Source organism: Ptychodera flava, chromosome 1 (genome assembly GCF_041260155.1).
Source record: "Ptychodera flava strain L36383 chromosome 1, AS_Pfla_20210202, whole genome shotgun sequence".
In the NCBI taxonomy this organism is placed as follows: domain Eukaryota; kingdom Metazoa; phylum Hemichordata; class Enteropneusta; family Ptychoderidae; genus Ptychodera; species Ptychodera flava.
In genome coordinates this window covers 61,426,945-61,443,771 of record NC_091928.1, presented here as the reverse complement: position 1 = coordinate 61,443,771, position 16,827 = coordinate 61,426,945, and the positions used below count along the sequence as shown (strand labels likewise).

At 37.2% G+C, this 16,827-nt stretch overlaps 1 protein-coding gene across 2 annotated transcripts in view; it reads left to right on the top strand.

The window, feature by feature from the left end:
- LOC139142491 (low-density lipoprotein receptor-related protein 6-like) overlaps window positions 1-16,827 on the top strand; it is a 216,571-nt gene that overhangs the window by 111,830 nt on the left and 87,914 nt on the right. For both annotated transcript variants that reach the window (XM_070712437.1, XM_070712445.1), the window contains 4 exons: window positions 2,175-2,315; window positions 2,892-3,181; window positions 9,041-9,267; window positions 16,128-16,312. In XM_070712437.1, coding sequence (XP_070568538.1) covers window positions 2,175-2,315; window positions 2,892-3,181; window positions 9,041-9,267; window positions 16,128-16,312 — 843 coding nt within the window. The remainder of the gene's footprint in view (window positions 1-2,174; window positions 2,316-2,891; window positions 3,182-9,040; window positions 9,268-16,127; window positions 16,313-16,827) is intronic.

The window sequence follows — 16,827 nt, the reverse complement described above, 5'->3', positions numbered from 1 at the left end:
TGTATAAGGAAGTCCATAGACTCCCATGTATAAGGCAGTCCATAGACTCCCATGTATAAGGCAGTCCATAGACTCCCATGTATAAGGCCAAGAAAAATAAAAATTTAGTTTCTCATCGTATTCATATTGCAAAAAGGATGCAGTTACACAGTTTTTAGTCCCCACAGATAAAGTCAAGGGGGCTTGTAGATTGGGTCATGTCCGTCCGTGAGTCCATCCATGAGTCCATCCGTTCACGCAGATATCTCAGACACTTTGACAAAATGTCACGTGACCTTGGTGACCTTTGACCTCGAATATACATATTTGACCATAACTCAGTAACCACAAGTCCTAAACCTTTCATATATGGTATGATGGGACACCCTATGACACCACATATTGTACCTCATAAATTATGTGCATATCTAATTTTGAGCGAGCCAATAGAGCTAGAGGTCTGATTTTTTGTATATATGGATAACTTAGCAATAAATTTTTTTTGACAAAATGTCACGTGACCTCGGTGACCTTTGACCTCAAATATACATATTTGTCCATAACTCAGTAACCACAAGTGCTACAGCCTTCATATTTGGTATGATGGGACACCTTATGACGCCACATATTGTACCTCATTAATTATGTGCATATCTAATTTTGAGCGAGCCAATAGAGCTAGATGTATGATAGGTATATATGAATAGACTATAGGATAGAAATTTTTTGACAAAATGTCATGTGACCTTGATAACCTTTTACCTAAAATACACGATTATTTCAATAAATAAGTAACCACAAGTGCTATGTCCTTTATATTTAGTAGGATAGGAGACCTTATGACAGCACATGCTTTACCTCTATTAATTATGTACATATATAATTGTGGGCAAGCCAATAGAGCTAGAGGTCTGAATTTTGGCATATATGAATTAATTAGCATTACAATTTTTTTTAAATGTCACGTGACCTTGATGACCTTTGACCTTGATTAAGCGTATATATGCATAATTCAGTAACCACAAGTTCTATACGCTTTAATTTTGATAGAATAATAGACCTTAAGATGTCACACCTTGTACCTCATTTATTATGCCCATATGTTTTTCTTGGCTGGCCAATACTGTAGCTAGAGGTCTGATCTTTTTTCCCGATTTAGAACCATAACTTAGACATGCCTCTTGTTGCAAATTGGGAACAATGACATAGACCTATGTGTCCATAGATTTGAACATATACACTCCAGTGATAATTCGTAATGACCACATTTCCCTGCCCCATCAAGACTAATACTCCTATTACAAGTGGGGACTATGTCATTGTCAATGACTTGTTGCAGCTATTTTTGCCATGTTTTTGTCTGGCCACTGAAATGAGCTATTAAAGATTTCCACCTTCTTCATGAACACATGTGTCAAAAATAGTTATTCTCCACATGACACAGCAGGGCTACCGTATATCGGCCGCTAGGTTGCTTGGTGATAATTTTGACCAAATTGACATGAGCTGCATTGACTACAGTTTTTGAACAAACTTTGGATTGAATGTAAAAAAATTGTCTGGATCTAAAAACATTGTCTGGGTCATATTTATACTGTCAACAAAAATTTGACTTTGGCACTGAAAGGATTAATGAATGTCGACTAGTAGATCAATCAAATGATGCTTGACATACAGACCACAGAATATGATTTAGGCCATGAATTTCTTTTTCAAATTTGATAAAATGATGAAGTAATGAGAAGACCTTATTTCCCAGGAATTTTTTTTTTCTTCCATTAATGAAATGACAAGGACTTTGAATTTTGGGGGACCCTGAGCTAGTTCAAGTAAATGAGCATTTCTACAATTCGGCCTTCGGATAATCAATGCCGTACTATACTTTAATGGCAGTACACTACCACCAAGTTTGTACATAATATAACAATATGGCAAAAAGTATCAAACTGACTGATATACTAGAGCACCAGATTTCATTATGTCAGATATTTAGTAAAGCTTGACTCACTGCAAGTTTAGAACTTTGCTTTCCTGTGACAAGCACCTCAAGAAGTTAAATGCGTTCTGTATGTAATATAATATTCGCATTCAAATATTGTTAATCTTTCTTACTGTAAAATTAGTTTGTGCGGCATTATAGACAATGTTGCTGTTTAAGGTTAACTCTTTTGTCAATATTTTAATTACAATTGCAGGTGATTACATTTACTGGACAGACTGGCAACGGAAATCTATTGAAAGAGTAAATAAATACAATGGACAAGATAGAGAAGTCATCATTGATCAATTGCCAGACTTAATGGGACTTAAAGCAATTAATGTTAAACAAATACATGGTCAGTCAGCCTTTTGCCCATTGTATTCACCATTGCTTTTATATTTGTTTATACTGGACCATACAGCCAACTTTTGGAGAGTTTACAGATATACCGTAGATATAATCGATGCAACAAAGAGTTGAAAAAATCCTAAAGTTGAAGTTAAGAACCCTCATACATGAATTTGTTGTGGAGAAGACTGCGTAACTTTTAAGAGTTAGAAGCATCAGGAATTGTCGTGTGATTGTAGAGCATATCTTATGCATTTGTAGATGTGACTTTCTTTGATACATCAGCTCATGGATGGTACGTCAAACAAATGAAGAACTACTGAAATTCTCTGCAAAGATGTGTACTGACAACATTTATCTACCTGTTGTCTGCTATGTGTACATGCTTAATGACTTCAAATGTTGTGTACTTTTGATGTGAGGACAATCTGATGAAAACAAAGCAGCTTTTAAGTATTAATGCCTGTAACATGACACTCAAGTAAAAACTTCTTAATGTGTAATGGTACTGATGTATGTTGCCTATAATTTGTTTTTTCATAAAGTATGGTGTATAACTGTAATGTGTTCTATTTTGTCTAAGGTTATAATCCTTGTGTCGAAGACAATGGAGGTTGTAGTCATCTCTGCCTGTATCGTCCAAATGGAGTACTTTGTGCCTGTCCTATTGGCTTGGAACTGATTCAGGATCAGAAAACATGCATTGTTCCAGAGGCATTTCTTTTACTTTCAATGGGTAATAGTATTCGACGAATTTCCCTGGAAGCAAACAATAATGATGTGGTAATTCCACCGTCTGGTGTCAAATCTACCTTTGCTTTGGACTTTGATATCAATGATAACAGAATTTATTGGTCAGATACATCTGTCAAGGTAAGTCCATTATTTTGATTTATATGTTGTTTATATAGCTAAGTAGGTAGACCTGTTACATGACAAAATTAGCAAAATTAAACACCTTCCAATTTCTTAATAAAACTTATATTGAGAATACAGTGTTGCAGCGAGGAATTTTAAACAAGGGACACAATGTCCAACTACAGTATCTGTTTATTTTGGGGACATAATTTGCACATTTCGGGGACAACATCTGTCAGTATCAATCAAATAGTGTATTTTTTATTATAATTATAGTTTTACAAACAAAATTCAACTACAAGGACAGCATCACTATGCTTTAATTTCAGGCAATTGTACTGTACACTGTATCTGCCTCCAATCAGAGCTCAGTTGGACTACAACAAAGTTACTTTTAATTCTTAAAGCGCTGCATCAGTTTACACGCCGACACGCACTTCTGCATTCAGCCCCATGTCGGTTTATACACTGACAGGAGCATCTCTCCGAAAGACCTCAAAAGGTCATGAGCGTTACTGACCTGTATGCCTTATACGGAAAATAAAATGATGTATTTGAAACAAATATGGTATGACCTAATTACTCATTAATTTATTCTGGCGGAAATGACGTTGTTTAGAATGTTCTTTAAAATTCTTCACGCCAGATCCTAATCGAGCGATACTTTGCATTGCAAATATGGCGGATGCAAATCAGACTACAGGCTGTGACCTTCAACAGTACGCTAATACTCTTGACTTCTGAACCCGGAAGACAGAGAATTCTTTGCGTATCATTTTCTGGATAGTGACAGCGATTATAATGGCAATTTTTGGGGTTTTGAAGACGTAAATTTTATACCCATTGAGCGAATCGCCAATCCTGATGACGATGCTTATTTCCCTGAAGATGTCGCCAACAACTGGTGGTCTCGAAATCCCATCAACGATGTTGTACAGTTGACTATGCCGTACGATTACTCTATGGTTGGCTGATGCCTCTCCTCTTGATTTCATTCGTCTCTTCTTAACTGATGAAGTTTTGGAAATCATAGTCAGGGAGACAAACTTGTATGCTGAACAGGTTATTGCAGAGAAAAGCAGAAGGGCTTGCTATCGCCGTTTTCCTGTATGCAGCGTTAGTACAATGTAAACAAGGATGAGTTGAGCGTTTTTCTTGGGCTGACGATCACGATTGGCCTTGTTGACAAGGGAGATCTAGGCAATTACTGGTCAACCAGTGAAGTTCTTCACACACCGTTCTTTCCAAATTGTACGTCAAGAAATAGGTATGAGATAATCCTACAGTTTCTTTACTTCAATGACAACGAAGCCATGCCAGTCGATCTCAGTAGCGAGGATTTTGATTCACTCTACAAAATTTGCCCCGTCTATGACATAATAACATGTCCATTCCGGGAAGTTTACCATCCCAATAAATGTCTGAGCCTGGATGAAGCAGTGGTGCCTTGGCAGGGCAACTTAGCCATGAGAGTGTATGTCCCCAGCAAGCCTGACCGATTCGGCATGAAGGCCTTCACTGTCAACGAGGCAAAGACAGGCTACACCATCGCCTACAACCTTTACACAGGGAGAAATTTCAATCCATACCCAGATGCAGAGGACATTGAGTTGGACGAAGGTATGACCTATATATACAATTGTTATGGGTTTACTGACATCATCCAAGCTCCTAGATTTGGGACATAGTGTATACATGGATAACTACTATATGAGTCCAACTCTGGTTGATGCCCTAAGTAGCCGTGACACTGTTGGTACTGCCAGGCTGAATCAGAAAGAAATGCCAAAAGCTCTACAGATGACAAAACTGAAGAGAGGAGGCACCATCTTGAGACAGCGTGGGATCTCTTTGGCATTGAAATGGCATGACAAACGTGAGTCCCCATCCTGTCAAATGCACACACGGCAGAGTGGGGTTTTGATGGCAAGTCAACTGATGGTGATGGAAACCCTGTCTTGAAGCCAACATCTGTGCTGGAATACAACAAATACATGGGAGGCACTGATTTATCTGATCAGATGTGTAAGTACTATCCCCTCCTCAGGCGACGCAACAAGTGGTATATCAAGCTTTTTTCACCCTGCTTGGTCTGCTCATCACAAATGCCCATACTTTGGAGGAAGTTCAGTCCAGATGAAGACCACACTTACAAAGAACCGATTGGACCCTATTGGGAAATCATATAGGACTGCCCTATAGGGCAGTCTTATAGTATTTTGGCAGTGTTCCCTATAGGGCCGCCCTATAGGGCACTAGAGGGGTCCCTATAGGTATATAGGGATAACTTAGCAATACATTTTTTTTTGACAAAATGTCACGTGACCTTGGTGACCTTTGACCTCAAATATACATATTTGTCCATAACTTGGTAACCAGAAGTGCTACACCATTCATAATTGGTATGATGGGACACCTTATGACGCCACATATTGTACCTCATTAATTATGTGCATATCTAATTTTGAGCGAGCCAATAGAACTTGATGTCTGATTTTTGGTACATAGGGATAACTTAGCAATACAATTTTTTCGACAAATTGTCACGTTACCTTGGTGACCTTTGACCTCAAATATACATATTTGTCCATAACTTGGTAACCACAAGTGCTACAGCCTTCATGTATGGTATGATGGGACACCTTATGACTCCACATATTGTTCCTCATTAATTATGTGCATATCTAATTGTGAGCGAGCCAATAGAGCTAGAGGTCTGATTTTTGGCACATAGGGATAACTTAGCAATACAATTTTTTGACAAAATGTCTCGTGACCTCAATGACCTTTATTTTATTTATTTTATTTATTTATTTATTTCAAGAACCAGCTCATACACCAAAAAACATACAGAAAAAAAGGGGGACTGATAAACTATAAAAAAAACTATAAAAACACTAAATCATAAAGGAAATTAAAACTGACAGACAGAGAAAACTTTAAAAGCAGTCGGAAAACAGTCTTTTCCAGAACAGGCTACCACACATAATATATGTATTGATAGCAGCACTAATAAGAGAATTTTCACTATTCATCAGCCTCATATAAAATTTTGAGCGTAAAGTGCGCTGTTTACTTTCGAAAGTCAAAATGTTGCTCTGAACAAAAGCATTCGAGATACTTAATTTTCTGTCAATACCAAACAAGATTCTAAAACTATTGTAATAAGCAACGCGAACATTATTGATACACTGATTTATGAACTTACTCCAAAGATGTGAGCAGTACATAGAAGTACAATATGTTATAAAAAGTCTCTTTTTGACAGAGTACGAACAGTTCCAAAACTCGCAGATTAACATGTTAGCTCTGGCATAAAACAAATATACCTCAAATATACATATTTGTCCATAACTCAGTAACCACAAGTGCTACACCCTTCATATTTGGTATGATGGGACACCTTATGACGCCACATATTGTACCTCATTAATTATGTGCATAACTTATTTTGAGCGAGCCAATAGAGCTAGAGGTCTGATTTTTGGTTTATAGGGATAACTTAGCAATGCAATTTTTTTACCTTTAGATGTCACATCTTGTACCTCATTTATTATGCACATATGTATTTCTTTATTTATTTATTTGTTGCATCCCTTTAGATCAGGGGCTCACTAAATAAAAATTAGGAGCTGCAAAACACTGATGAAAAAATAAATTTCAAGTACAGAGATAAGAAGCAGAAAAAACAAAACAAAACAAAACAAAAAACACAGCAACAATAATAATAAAAACTAGAATGCTAACAGCTAGTACAAAAAATTCCTTCTCTTGTCTATAGCTTCGACTAAGAATTGTTTAAAAATAATATCAATTTTGTAGCTTAATTCAGGGTTGTAGTTTTCAGTTGAATCTCCTAAATACAAACAAATCAACCCTTTTCTTTCAATGAAATCTTTATATAAATTCATTTCTTTGTCATTCAACAGAATTTCTTCTGTCTTAGCCATTAATTTATTTCTTTCAGTTGAGAAGTGTTGACATTTAAACAAGAAGTGTTCTAATGTCTCATCTTCTTTACCACAATATGTATTTCTTGGCAGGCCAATACAGCTAGAGGTCTCATCTTTTTTCCCGATTTAGAACCATAACTTAGACATGCCTTATGTGTTTCAAATTGGGAACAATGACATAGACCTATGTGGCCATAGATCTGAACATATACACTCACGTGATACTTCTTAATGACCACATTTCCCTGCCCCATCAAGACTAATACTCCTATTACAAGTGGGGACTATGTCATTGTCAATGACTTGTTGGTCAAAACTTTATTTCATCAAAACTGCTCATCTGACAGCTTTGATATTTGGTATACAGGTTCCATCAGATGAACTCAATATGATATATTGAATATTTGATGAAATCTGCAATTTTGTATTTTTGGTGCAATTTTTGTCATTTTTGGTCGAAAAATGTGTTTCACAAAAACTACTTGTCTGATGCCTTTGATATTTGGTATAAGGTTCCTAGGGATTGTCTTAGTGTAATATATTGAAATTTGAAATTTTTGTATTTCTGGGTCATTTTTTGCCATTTTTGGTCACAATCTTTGTTTCTCGAATGTTACTCATCTGATAGCTTTGATATTTGATATACAGGTTCCTGTAGGGTTTATCTTAATGTAATATATTTAAATTATGATGCAATCTTCAATTGTGACTATTTTTGCAGCTAATTTTGGCATTTTTGGTCAGGCCATCCTGAAATGAGCTATCAAAGCAGCAGAGCTCTGTCGACTGTAAGGTTGCTTGTTTTTTTTTAAACCGCTGGTCAGACAGCTTTTATATTTGGTATACAGGTCCCTAGGATGATCTGAATGAGATAATTTCATACAGACAGGAAATACTCAATTTTGTATCCATGTCTATAGTAGCTTCAGGGACATTGGCCCTATGTTTTATATAATTGTGAATTAAATATATCCAATTTGTGAGTTGATGATCTAAGACTAAAGTAAAGGTGTTTATATGTGATGTTTGTGACAATTTCTAGAATGACAGCTGTAGTTTTGAGTGCTACCAAAAATTGGCAATTCCTTGGCCTGGGGGTCCTTTGCCTTAGAAATACGTGGCACCTTAAGGGTTAATCACAGAAAGGAAAGTATGTAAATATAAGCCTCAAAATAATCACGCAAAACAGAGGTCATTGCCAGGAACAGATATTACTTGCAGACTACCGTATACCCATGAACACATTTGACTCTTGAGTGCACCTGAGGTGACCCACAGTGCGTGAGAATGTGGGACAACCATTCCTGTTTTGGGGACATTGTCACAAGGGCGTGTCCTGGCTGCAACACTTGAGAATATCTTTCTTGAATTGAGAAAAATATTCTCATTCATAAGCTCGGTACCAAACAAAATGTTGATAGAAAAGGTCATGGCAATTATTCTTATTTTAAGAAAATATATTTCATCATGAGAAATAATTTTTTGGAAAGAAAATATTTCAGGCAGTGTAGTAAATTTGGAATTTTCTGACATTTATTAGGAGTGCCTTTACAACTGATATCAAGGGTCTGTACACTCTGGGAAAGTCCTTTTAATTTATTTCCTTGAAAGTCATGGAAAAGTCATTGAAAATAGAATGGAGTTCTGGAAAGTCCAGGAAAACTGATGATCAACCAATAATTTAAGATAAATGACAGAGAAAATGATAATTGATACATGAAATTGATAATTGTAAAATTGATACCTGAGAAATGGTAGTTAAGATGTTAAAAAGTCCTTGAAAATTACAGTGACTCTGTTGTCAGTCATTATATTTAATTGCAAAACAAGTGACTTATTGTACAGGATCAGTCATATACAATAATTGCAAACTAACACAATAGCTAACCTTCTAAGTTGTGTTTTTGCCATTTTGCTTCAGTCAATAAGTCGTGCCTTTATGAATGGCAGTGCTGTGGAGCATGTGATAGAATTTGGTCTTGAATATCCAGAAAGTATGGCAGTAGATTGGATTGCTCGTAACATTTATTGGGGAGATTCAGGAACACGTCGAATTGAAGTTGCCAAGTTAGATGGCTCAGCAAGGAGAGTGTTGCTGTGGCAAAACATTGGAAACCCAAGATCCCTGGTGTTGGATCCCAAGGAGGGGTAAGCTTATTAGTCCTTTGGACAATGGTCCAAAGGACTTACCGTGATCACTCTTAATGTGCCGTATGCCGTATGTATTACGGCGTATGGCATGAGCCGTAGACACCCACTGTTTGAAAACGCTTCAGTAACTTTTGTGAAATTTGGCAAGATGAACACTTTGGTCAATGCCTCCTGTATGCTACTTTGATTTTTGACAGAATCACTAGAAGTGCTATTGTGGTGATATTTTGAGTTTTTTTACCCAAAAGCAGCTGCTGTTCGAAATTGCAGTAACTTTTTTAAAATTTGGCAGAAATATAAATCTTGCAACTATCACCTGTATGCTATTTTGATTCCTTGATTGAATCATTGCTTGTGCTATTTTGGGGGCATTATTGGGACAAATATTATAATTAATAGTATTATGTGTACTGTGCATGCACTTAAGCTTTTTTATGTATACTGTGCATGCGCGTAAGCTTTTGGGTTTAGTCAATCTAAGGCGATCACCGCCATCCTTGTTTCTCATTGGTAAGTGATTTCTGTTTGATTGTTGCAAGAATTAACATTATTAATTCAGCCAGCAGTTGCAGACCTTATTTGCTTTTGTCATTGTTATTATTTTTCTGGTTTAAATATTTCTTGAATATACCAATTCAAACCAAATATGAGCACACTGTCCTTGACAGTATTTTTCATACAGTTTGCATGGTAGTCTCAATACTGCTTTTGTTATGCAACATCAAACCAACTGTGAGCCATGTGCTATTGATGCTATGTTTTGAATAAACTGACAAGAATTATCTCAAATTACAAATAAAATATAAAATCGATTCAACATTATTATTATGATTACAGCATAAAGCCAAATTGGCTTCAAAGATATATCTGCTGTTATATTGCCTTATAATGGTAACAAACTGTAAAATGACATCATAAAAACCAAAATGGCAACCTAAAACAAGACGCTTCTGACCAGTAGCATTGGCAAGGATTAAATGTTTCTCTTTAAATTTGCAAAATTTATTAGGTAATTGTTGCTTAATATTGTGTTGTGTGTGGTGGATCAACCTGATATTATCCATAATATATGCTCATCTTATTAATCCTATATGTATGAGTTGAACCTGGCAAGTACCCATTTGGTGATGATATCCTTCATCAATCAATGACCTAGTTGCTGTGTATGTTTATTGAACACAATGAGTGGTACTAAGACAAATGTACTGGAGCGGGATTGCTGGATAGCCAAAATAGCCAGCTTGACATATTTAGCAGCTACTCAGCTAAGAGGGTTTACAGCAATGACTCAAGGGATAATTAGCGGCTATTCAGCTATTATGTTTGGGACCTAATGACGGAAACTTAATAGCTGCTTCGGGGTTGTTGAGCAGCTATTCAGCTATTCTGCTATGATACCAAAATCCTTGGCTATTCAGCTATTCAAGCTAATAGCCGTTTTTAGCCGCTATTAGCCAATGTTAGCTGGCTATTAGCTGGCTATCAGCTATTTTCTTATCAATCATATTCATGCAAAGTCACTGTCATGTTTTCCCGTATTAATTATTGCCTTGCCTGGAAACTGATACTCTCATCATTAACACGCCGAATGAGGTGACATACAATTCGTACGTGTATTTTCTGACTTTTTTATTACTTTTCAACATTTGCTTTAAACTCGAGAAGTCTCCAAATGTCTTACGGTGCGATTACTCTTGCAATGCAGCACCTGTTTGTCGATATCTCTCTTATTTACACCTATTATTCCCACTGCCGATCTTAGTGATCTCGCAACTGCGCTTCCGCTTTTCCACATGAACTTACTGGTCGCAGTTCTTTGTCTGATTTAGAACCTGTGTAATCAGTCATTCATGTTTGTCGCCGGGATTAGTATCTGTTAAAACCTGTAAAGTGGGCATAAACATTACCAATTCTCATGTACAGCGTGATCTTTTTGGCATGATTCTACCCTTCGCTTATACCATTTCCTCCGTAGAGCCCCGCTCGACAAGAAATGCACAATGCAATTAGGTATTTCTGAAGTAACCGAACATTTGATATTACTTTCTTGGTTCTACCCATATTCTTGCACATCTTTCATTTAATACAGAGGCAAGCCAAAACAACAGCTTATCGTCCAAACGCTTGTGTACTTGTCAGTTGTGGGAAGTCTTCTACAAACAATTTTTGTGTTCAGCTGCAAACTGACATGCATATTTAATAAGTTTTTGAACAAAAGACAATGCAAAACCAGTCACTGGTATTTGATTAGCGTCTGCGTGAATGTCGGTACAATTAATCACATGAAACTTTTTTAGACACAAGCAATCACATGAAACCTTTTCAAACAGAGACTAACTGACCATAACTACTCTATGCCGCTCAACCAGCCATGTGACTTAATACATTTCTTGGTCCTACAAATCGCAAGATTCCCCGATCATTTCGTTTCATGCCAGTGAATGAAATCCTCAATACGTACAATTGTGATTTCTTCAGCTCTCAATGCAGAAAAAATGCCATGTGCGATGGTTAGTAGAAACTTACATTTGCATGAAAAAAATTTCTTCCATAAAGAACTCAATACTACGTTCTTGGTTCTACAATATTTATTCAGTATATTTATGAGATGTCTAATGCTTTGTACACCTAAGTGAAAGTCACGCTCGTAACTTCCTTGGTAATAAGTAGTTGTCAGGCTTTTTCAGACAAGTCCACTGCTTAGCTTGTAGCCAGCTAATAGCTAGCTAAGAGTGGCTATTAGCGGCTAAAACGGCTAATAGCTTGAATAGCTCAATAGCCTGCCCATTTAGGCCGCCGAGAGTTGTTAGCTGGTAGCCAGCTAATAGCTAGCTAAGAGTGGCTATTAGCGGCTAAAAACGGCTAATAGCTTGAATAGCTCAATAGCCAGCCCATTCCGACCTCAGGAGCCAGCCCATTCCGACCTCGGGAGTTGTTAGCTGGTAGCCAGCTAATAGCTAGCTAAGAGTGGCTATTAGCGGCTAAAAACGGCTAATAGCTTGAATAGCTCAATAGCCAGCCCATTCCGACCTCAGGAGCCAGCCCATTCCGACCTCGGGAGTTGTTAGCTGGTAGCCAGCTAATAGCTAGCTAAGAGTGGCTTTTAGCGGCTAAAAAACGGCTAATAGCTTGAATAGCTCAATAGCCAGCCCATTCCGACCTTGGGAGCCAGCCCATTCCGACCTCGGGAGTTGTTAGCTGGTAGCCAGCTAATAGCTAGCTAAGAGTGGCTATTAGCGGCTAAAAACAGCTAATAGCTTGAATAGCTCAATAGCCAGCCCATTCCCACTGCAGGAGTTTTTAGCTGGTAGCCAGCTAATAGCTGGCTAATAACAGCTAATAGCGGCTAAAAACGGCTAATAGCTTGAATAGCTCAATAGCCGGCCCATTTCGGCATCAGGAGTTTGTAGCTGGTAGCCAGCTAATAGTGAGCTAAGAGTGGCTATTGGCGGCTAAAAACGGCTAATAGCTTGAATAGCTCTATAACCAGCCCTAAAATAATCATTTGTTTTAGCTGAATAGCTACCTACTACGTTTATTAGCAGCTAAAAGTGTCCTGTGGAAATTAATAATAGCTTCAATAGCCACAAACAGCTAACTATAAGCTATTCTTATGGCTAACGTAGCTATTAGCTACCTAGCTATTTAGGGGGCTATTCAGCTATCCAGCAATCCCGCACCCCACTCAAGACAAATGTACTGGAGTCTGTATTCACCGTACAGTGTATCATGCCATCTGCATGCAGATGGCTAACCCCTTATTTGTTCTCCTGACCAAATTCACTGCAAATTGATACTAAATATGATAACATTATGTTTACAGTTTCAAAACTGCATTACAACCTATACTCTTATGTTATAAACCTTTGAAGGTTGCAGACTAAAACAATGGCTCCAAAAATACAAAAGTATAGTACAGTATAGGTTTTCCAGAGTGTTGATGATTTATTTGGCATAAGCCATCAAAATTACAAAGCTATCAGACAAGCAGGTTTTTAGCTCATATTTGGTTTTATATATAAATACCAAAAAGAGCTTATATGATGAGTCTGAGTGGCGTCTGTATGTCTGTATATTTGTGGGTATGTGCGGATGTATGTCCGTCACACACAAAGGCTCCCATACCGCCAAAGCTACCATCTCAGTATTTGGTGTACAGGTAGATGCAGGGGTTGAGATGTGCATTTGTTCAAATGAACTTGTCAGTGTCAAAAATGTGCAAATGAGGTAAGAAAAAGCGAAATCCTGCAAATGTGCAGGAGTGATGGCCAGTGTCTGAAACAGGCTTGAGTCATTTCCTGTCATTGTTTATGAACTGTTACATATTAACAGACCAGATCAAACCATAGACAGTAGAGGGGAAGACTGTCTATGGTCCAACTAAGAGGGACTAACTGTTTCTGCTATGCATGTTGCTAAAGTTGAACTCCAGTACCTAAAGTTTCAGACCTTATTTACTTTTGCCATTCTTTTTTTGCTGGTTATTTAAATATTTCTTGTTGTTTTTCTGGTTGTACTGTGCAGAAATCATTGTCATAACATCAGCGTAGAATTTTCCTGCACTGAACAGATAGAAACAATATGTATTGTTGATCTTTGGTACCCATACTGGTATATACCAATTCTGATCAAATTTGAGCGACACCGAATAATTGCGGTATTTTTTTGAATAATTTTTATCAAAATTGGCAAAAGCTGCCCCAAAATATGAAATTGTGTATTTTCTCACTGTATGAAAATTTCTGATTTAGGTCATCCCAAAAAACCCTGTGTACTAAATATTAAAGCTGGTCTGATCAGGGGTTTTGAAAAAGAATGACCAAAAATGACAAAACTTACCTCAAAAATGCAAAGAGTTTGGCATAATTTGAAGAAATCTCAGGTACGTCTTCTCTAGGGACATGTATTCCAAATTATTAATGCTATCTGACCAAGGCTTTTGAAAAATAAAATTACAAAAAATAAAAATAAAATTACAAATTTGCATATCTCATGACAACTTGGACAATTCTCAATGAGGTCATCCCTGCAGAGCTGTATGCCAAATCTTAAAGCTGTTTGTCGACTGTTTTGAATAAGATTTTCAATAATTTTTTTGATCAAAAATGACAAAGAATTGCCTTATACTACAGAGTGGCATATTTCATCACAGTTTAATCAAATCTGAGTTCAATCATCCCAGAGGACCTGTGTACCAAATACACTATAGGGAAAAATTGCGAGACTAGAGCAAGAAAATGACGCTTTCTCGCAATCAGTGAGAATCTGTTGTTATTCTCACTGCTGTCGGTGAGAAAATTTTAATCTATACTGGAGATTGGTGAGAAATGCACTCCTTGGTGAGAATCAAGTGTGAGAACTTAGAATTCTCACCGGTGAGAATGGAAATTCTCACCAAGTACAGTGAGAATTGAAATTCACTGGCGAGAATCATTAAGACCATTCATTCTGATTCATTCTGAATCTCGCCAAAGAAAGCGTCATTTTCTCGCTTTAGTCTCGCAATTTTTCCCTATAGTGATATCAAAGCTCTCTGACCAACTGTTAGTTGTAATATCGCAGCAGCACTGTGTCGTCTATCAATTGCGCCCGGCTCATGGGTCATTGCCACAGAACCACTGCAAGCCAACCCACAGAGATTTTTTGGTAGTTTACTACGACACCAATCGGTGTCTTTGATTAAGCTCACAAAATAATGATTCAGAAATATGTTAGTCTTTGAATAAATAAACTTGTACCCAATTTATTAATGACTCTCTATGACTCATTCCCTACTCCTTGCTTATACCAAACATTGAGTGCATTGACATTTACTTGTCTGTTTCTACAATGAAAAGTTCTCATCTGTCGATATTTTTAGGGAACAAATTTGCGGTAGCAAAAATTAAGTTGTGGATCCAACCATAAATTTCCCAACCAGATCATTGAAGGGTATTATTGTTACATAATAATGTCACTATTCTATAGATGACTTATATCCCTCCTAGAATAGCAATTTTGCCTTTCAGCAGCTGAACTGTGCTTAATAGCTGTCCATTGTCTATCAGTTGTTATTATTTAAAAAGTGGATTGTCTTTTATAAAAACAAATGAATATAAAATACACATGAAAGATCACTTTTGCATTGCTTGAATATGACCGGTCTTGAACTTCAGTGCAATCGTACTCCCTGGTAATGAAGTGTACCGTAGTGGGTAATACATGCTATATGTCCTATCATCTGTCTTGCTGCATATTTGCAGCAATAACCTTGTGTGCCGCAAATTTGCTACAAATTAGTTGTTTACTGCAAATTTGCTGCAAACTGATGTAAGGGTTTGCTATATGCTTGCTGCATATTTGCAGCAATAACCTTGTGTGCCGCGAATTTGCTACATATTAGTTTTGCTGCAAACTTATTTCAGGCTTTGTGGGAGGGTCACAGCTAGCTGCAAACTTCTGCAACTCCTTCCTGCAAGCTACCATATGCTTGCTGCATATTTGCAGCAAATTTACGGCAAATTTGCAGCAGAAATAATCTTCAGTAAGGGATACCAGATGGATGCCCATCCCAATAGCTTCTCTGGACTGCTGATATAGTCTATAATAGCTAAACATTTAACTCTAATTTGACTCGTCTTTTGTGGTCAAATCGTGGTCATTGGTGGTCAAGCTGTCTCTTTTGATCAGTTAATGGTTGTGTGTGGTCGTTGGCAGTAAATTTATTGTTGTTGGTGGTAATATGGTCATGATTGCTGGGTAAGTCATCGTTTGTGGTCAATTTTTTGTTTGTGGTCAGTGAAGTCAAATCAAGGTCAATTTATCAAGTGGTCATTTCATTGAGTGAGTGGTAAATACAAAATGCAATCTACTTTCAGATACATGTACTTCAGTGATTGGAAAGACAGGCCAGTGATAGAAAGAACAAATTTAGATGGTACCAATAGAAAGACATTGATCAAAGATATCGGACGTGCCAATGGAATTACCATAGACTACGAAGAAAGACGGATGTATTGGGCAGATCTAGACATAAATATGATCGAATCAGCTGATTTGTTAGGTAAGAACATTTGCAATCAAGTAGCATTAGGTAGGTTTTCTTCTTCCAGAAATTCGCCCATATTTCCCAAACAACGGTAGTAGTTACTGTCTTCCTGACAACACAGCCCATTTCCTACAGATTTCAACTCCTTCTTCAGGACCAAGACATCGTATGCCCCTTTCTTACAGATAATCAAGGTTTCTACCGGTATGTGGAGAATCTTTCCTTTAACTTTGGAGTCCATATTTGCAAGTGATGATGTCATGATAGTACATATTTTGAGCTGCCTTCTTGCCGTCTATGGCAAACTTTGTTCATCTTTCAGCTAAAAAAGCCAGAATTTCCTGATATCAGCATACTCAAACAGTTTAAGGGAACTGTGAGGCTCCCTATGTAGCACCTTTTGGCTCGTCAATGAGAACTTTTCCACTGAATTATCAGAATTGATCTCAATCAGAAGTTAACTACTGGAATATTGCAATTCCTATCCATCGGGATTTGTTCTCTCCATTGTCACTGAAACCTCACATATT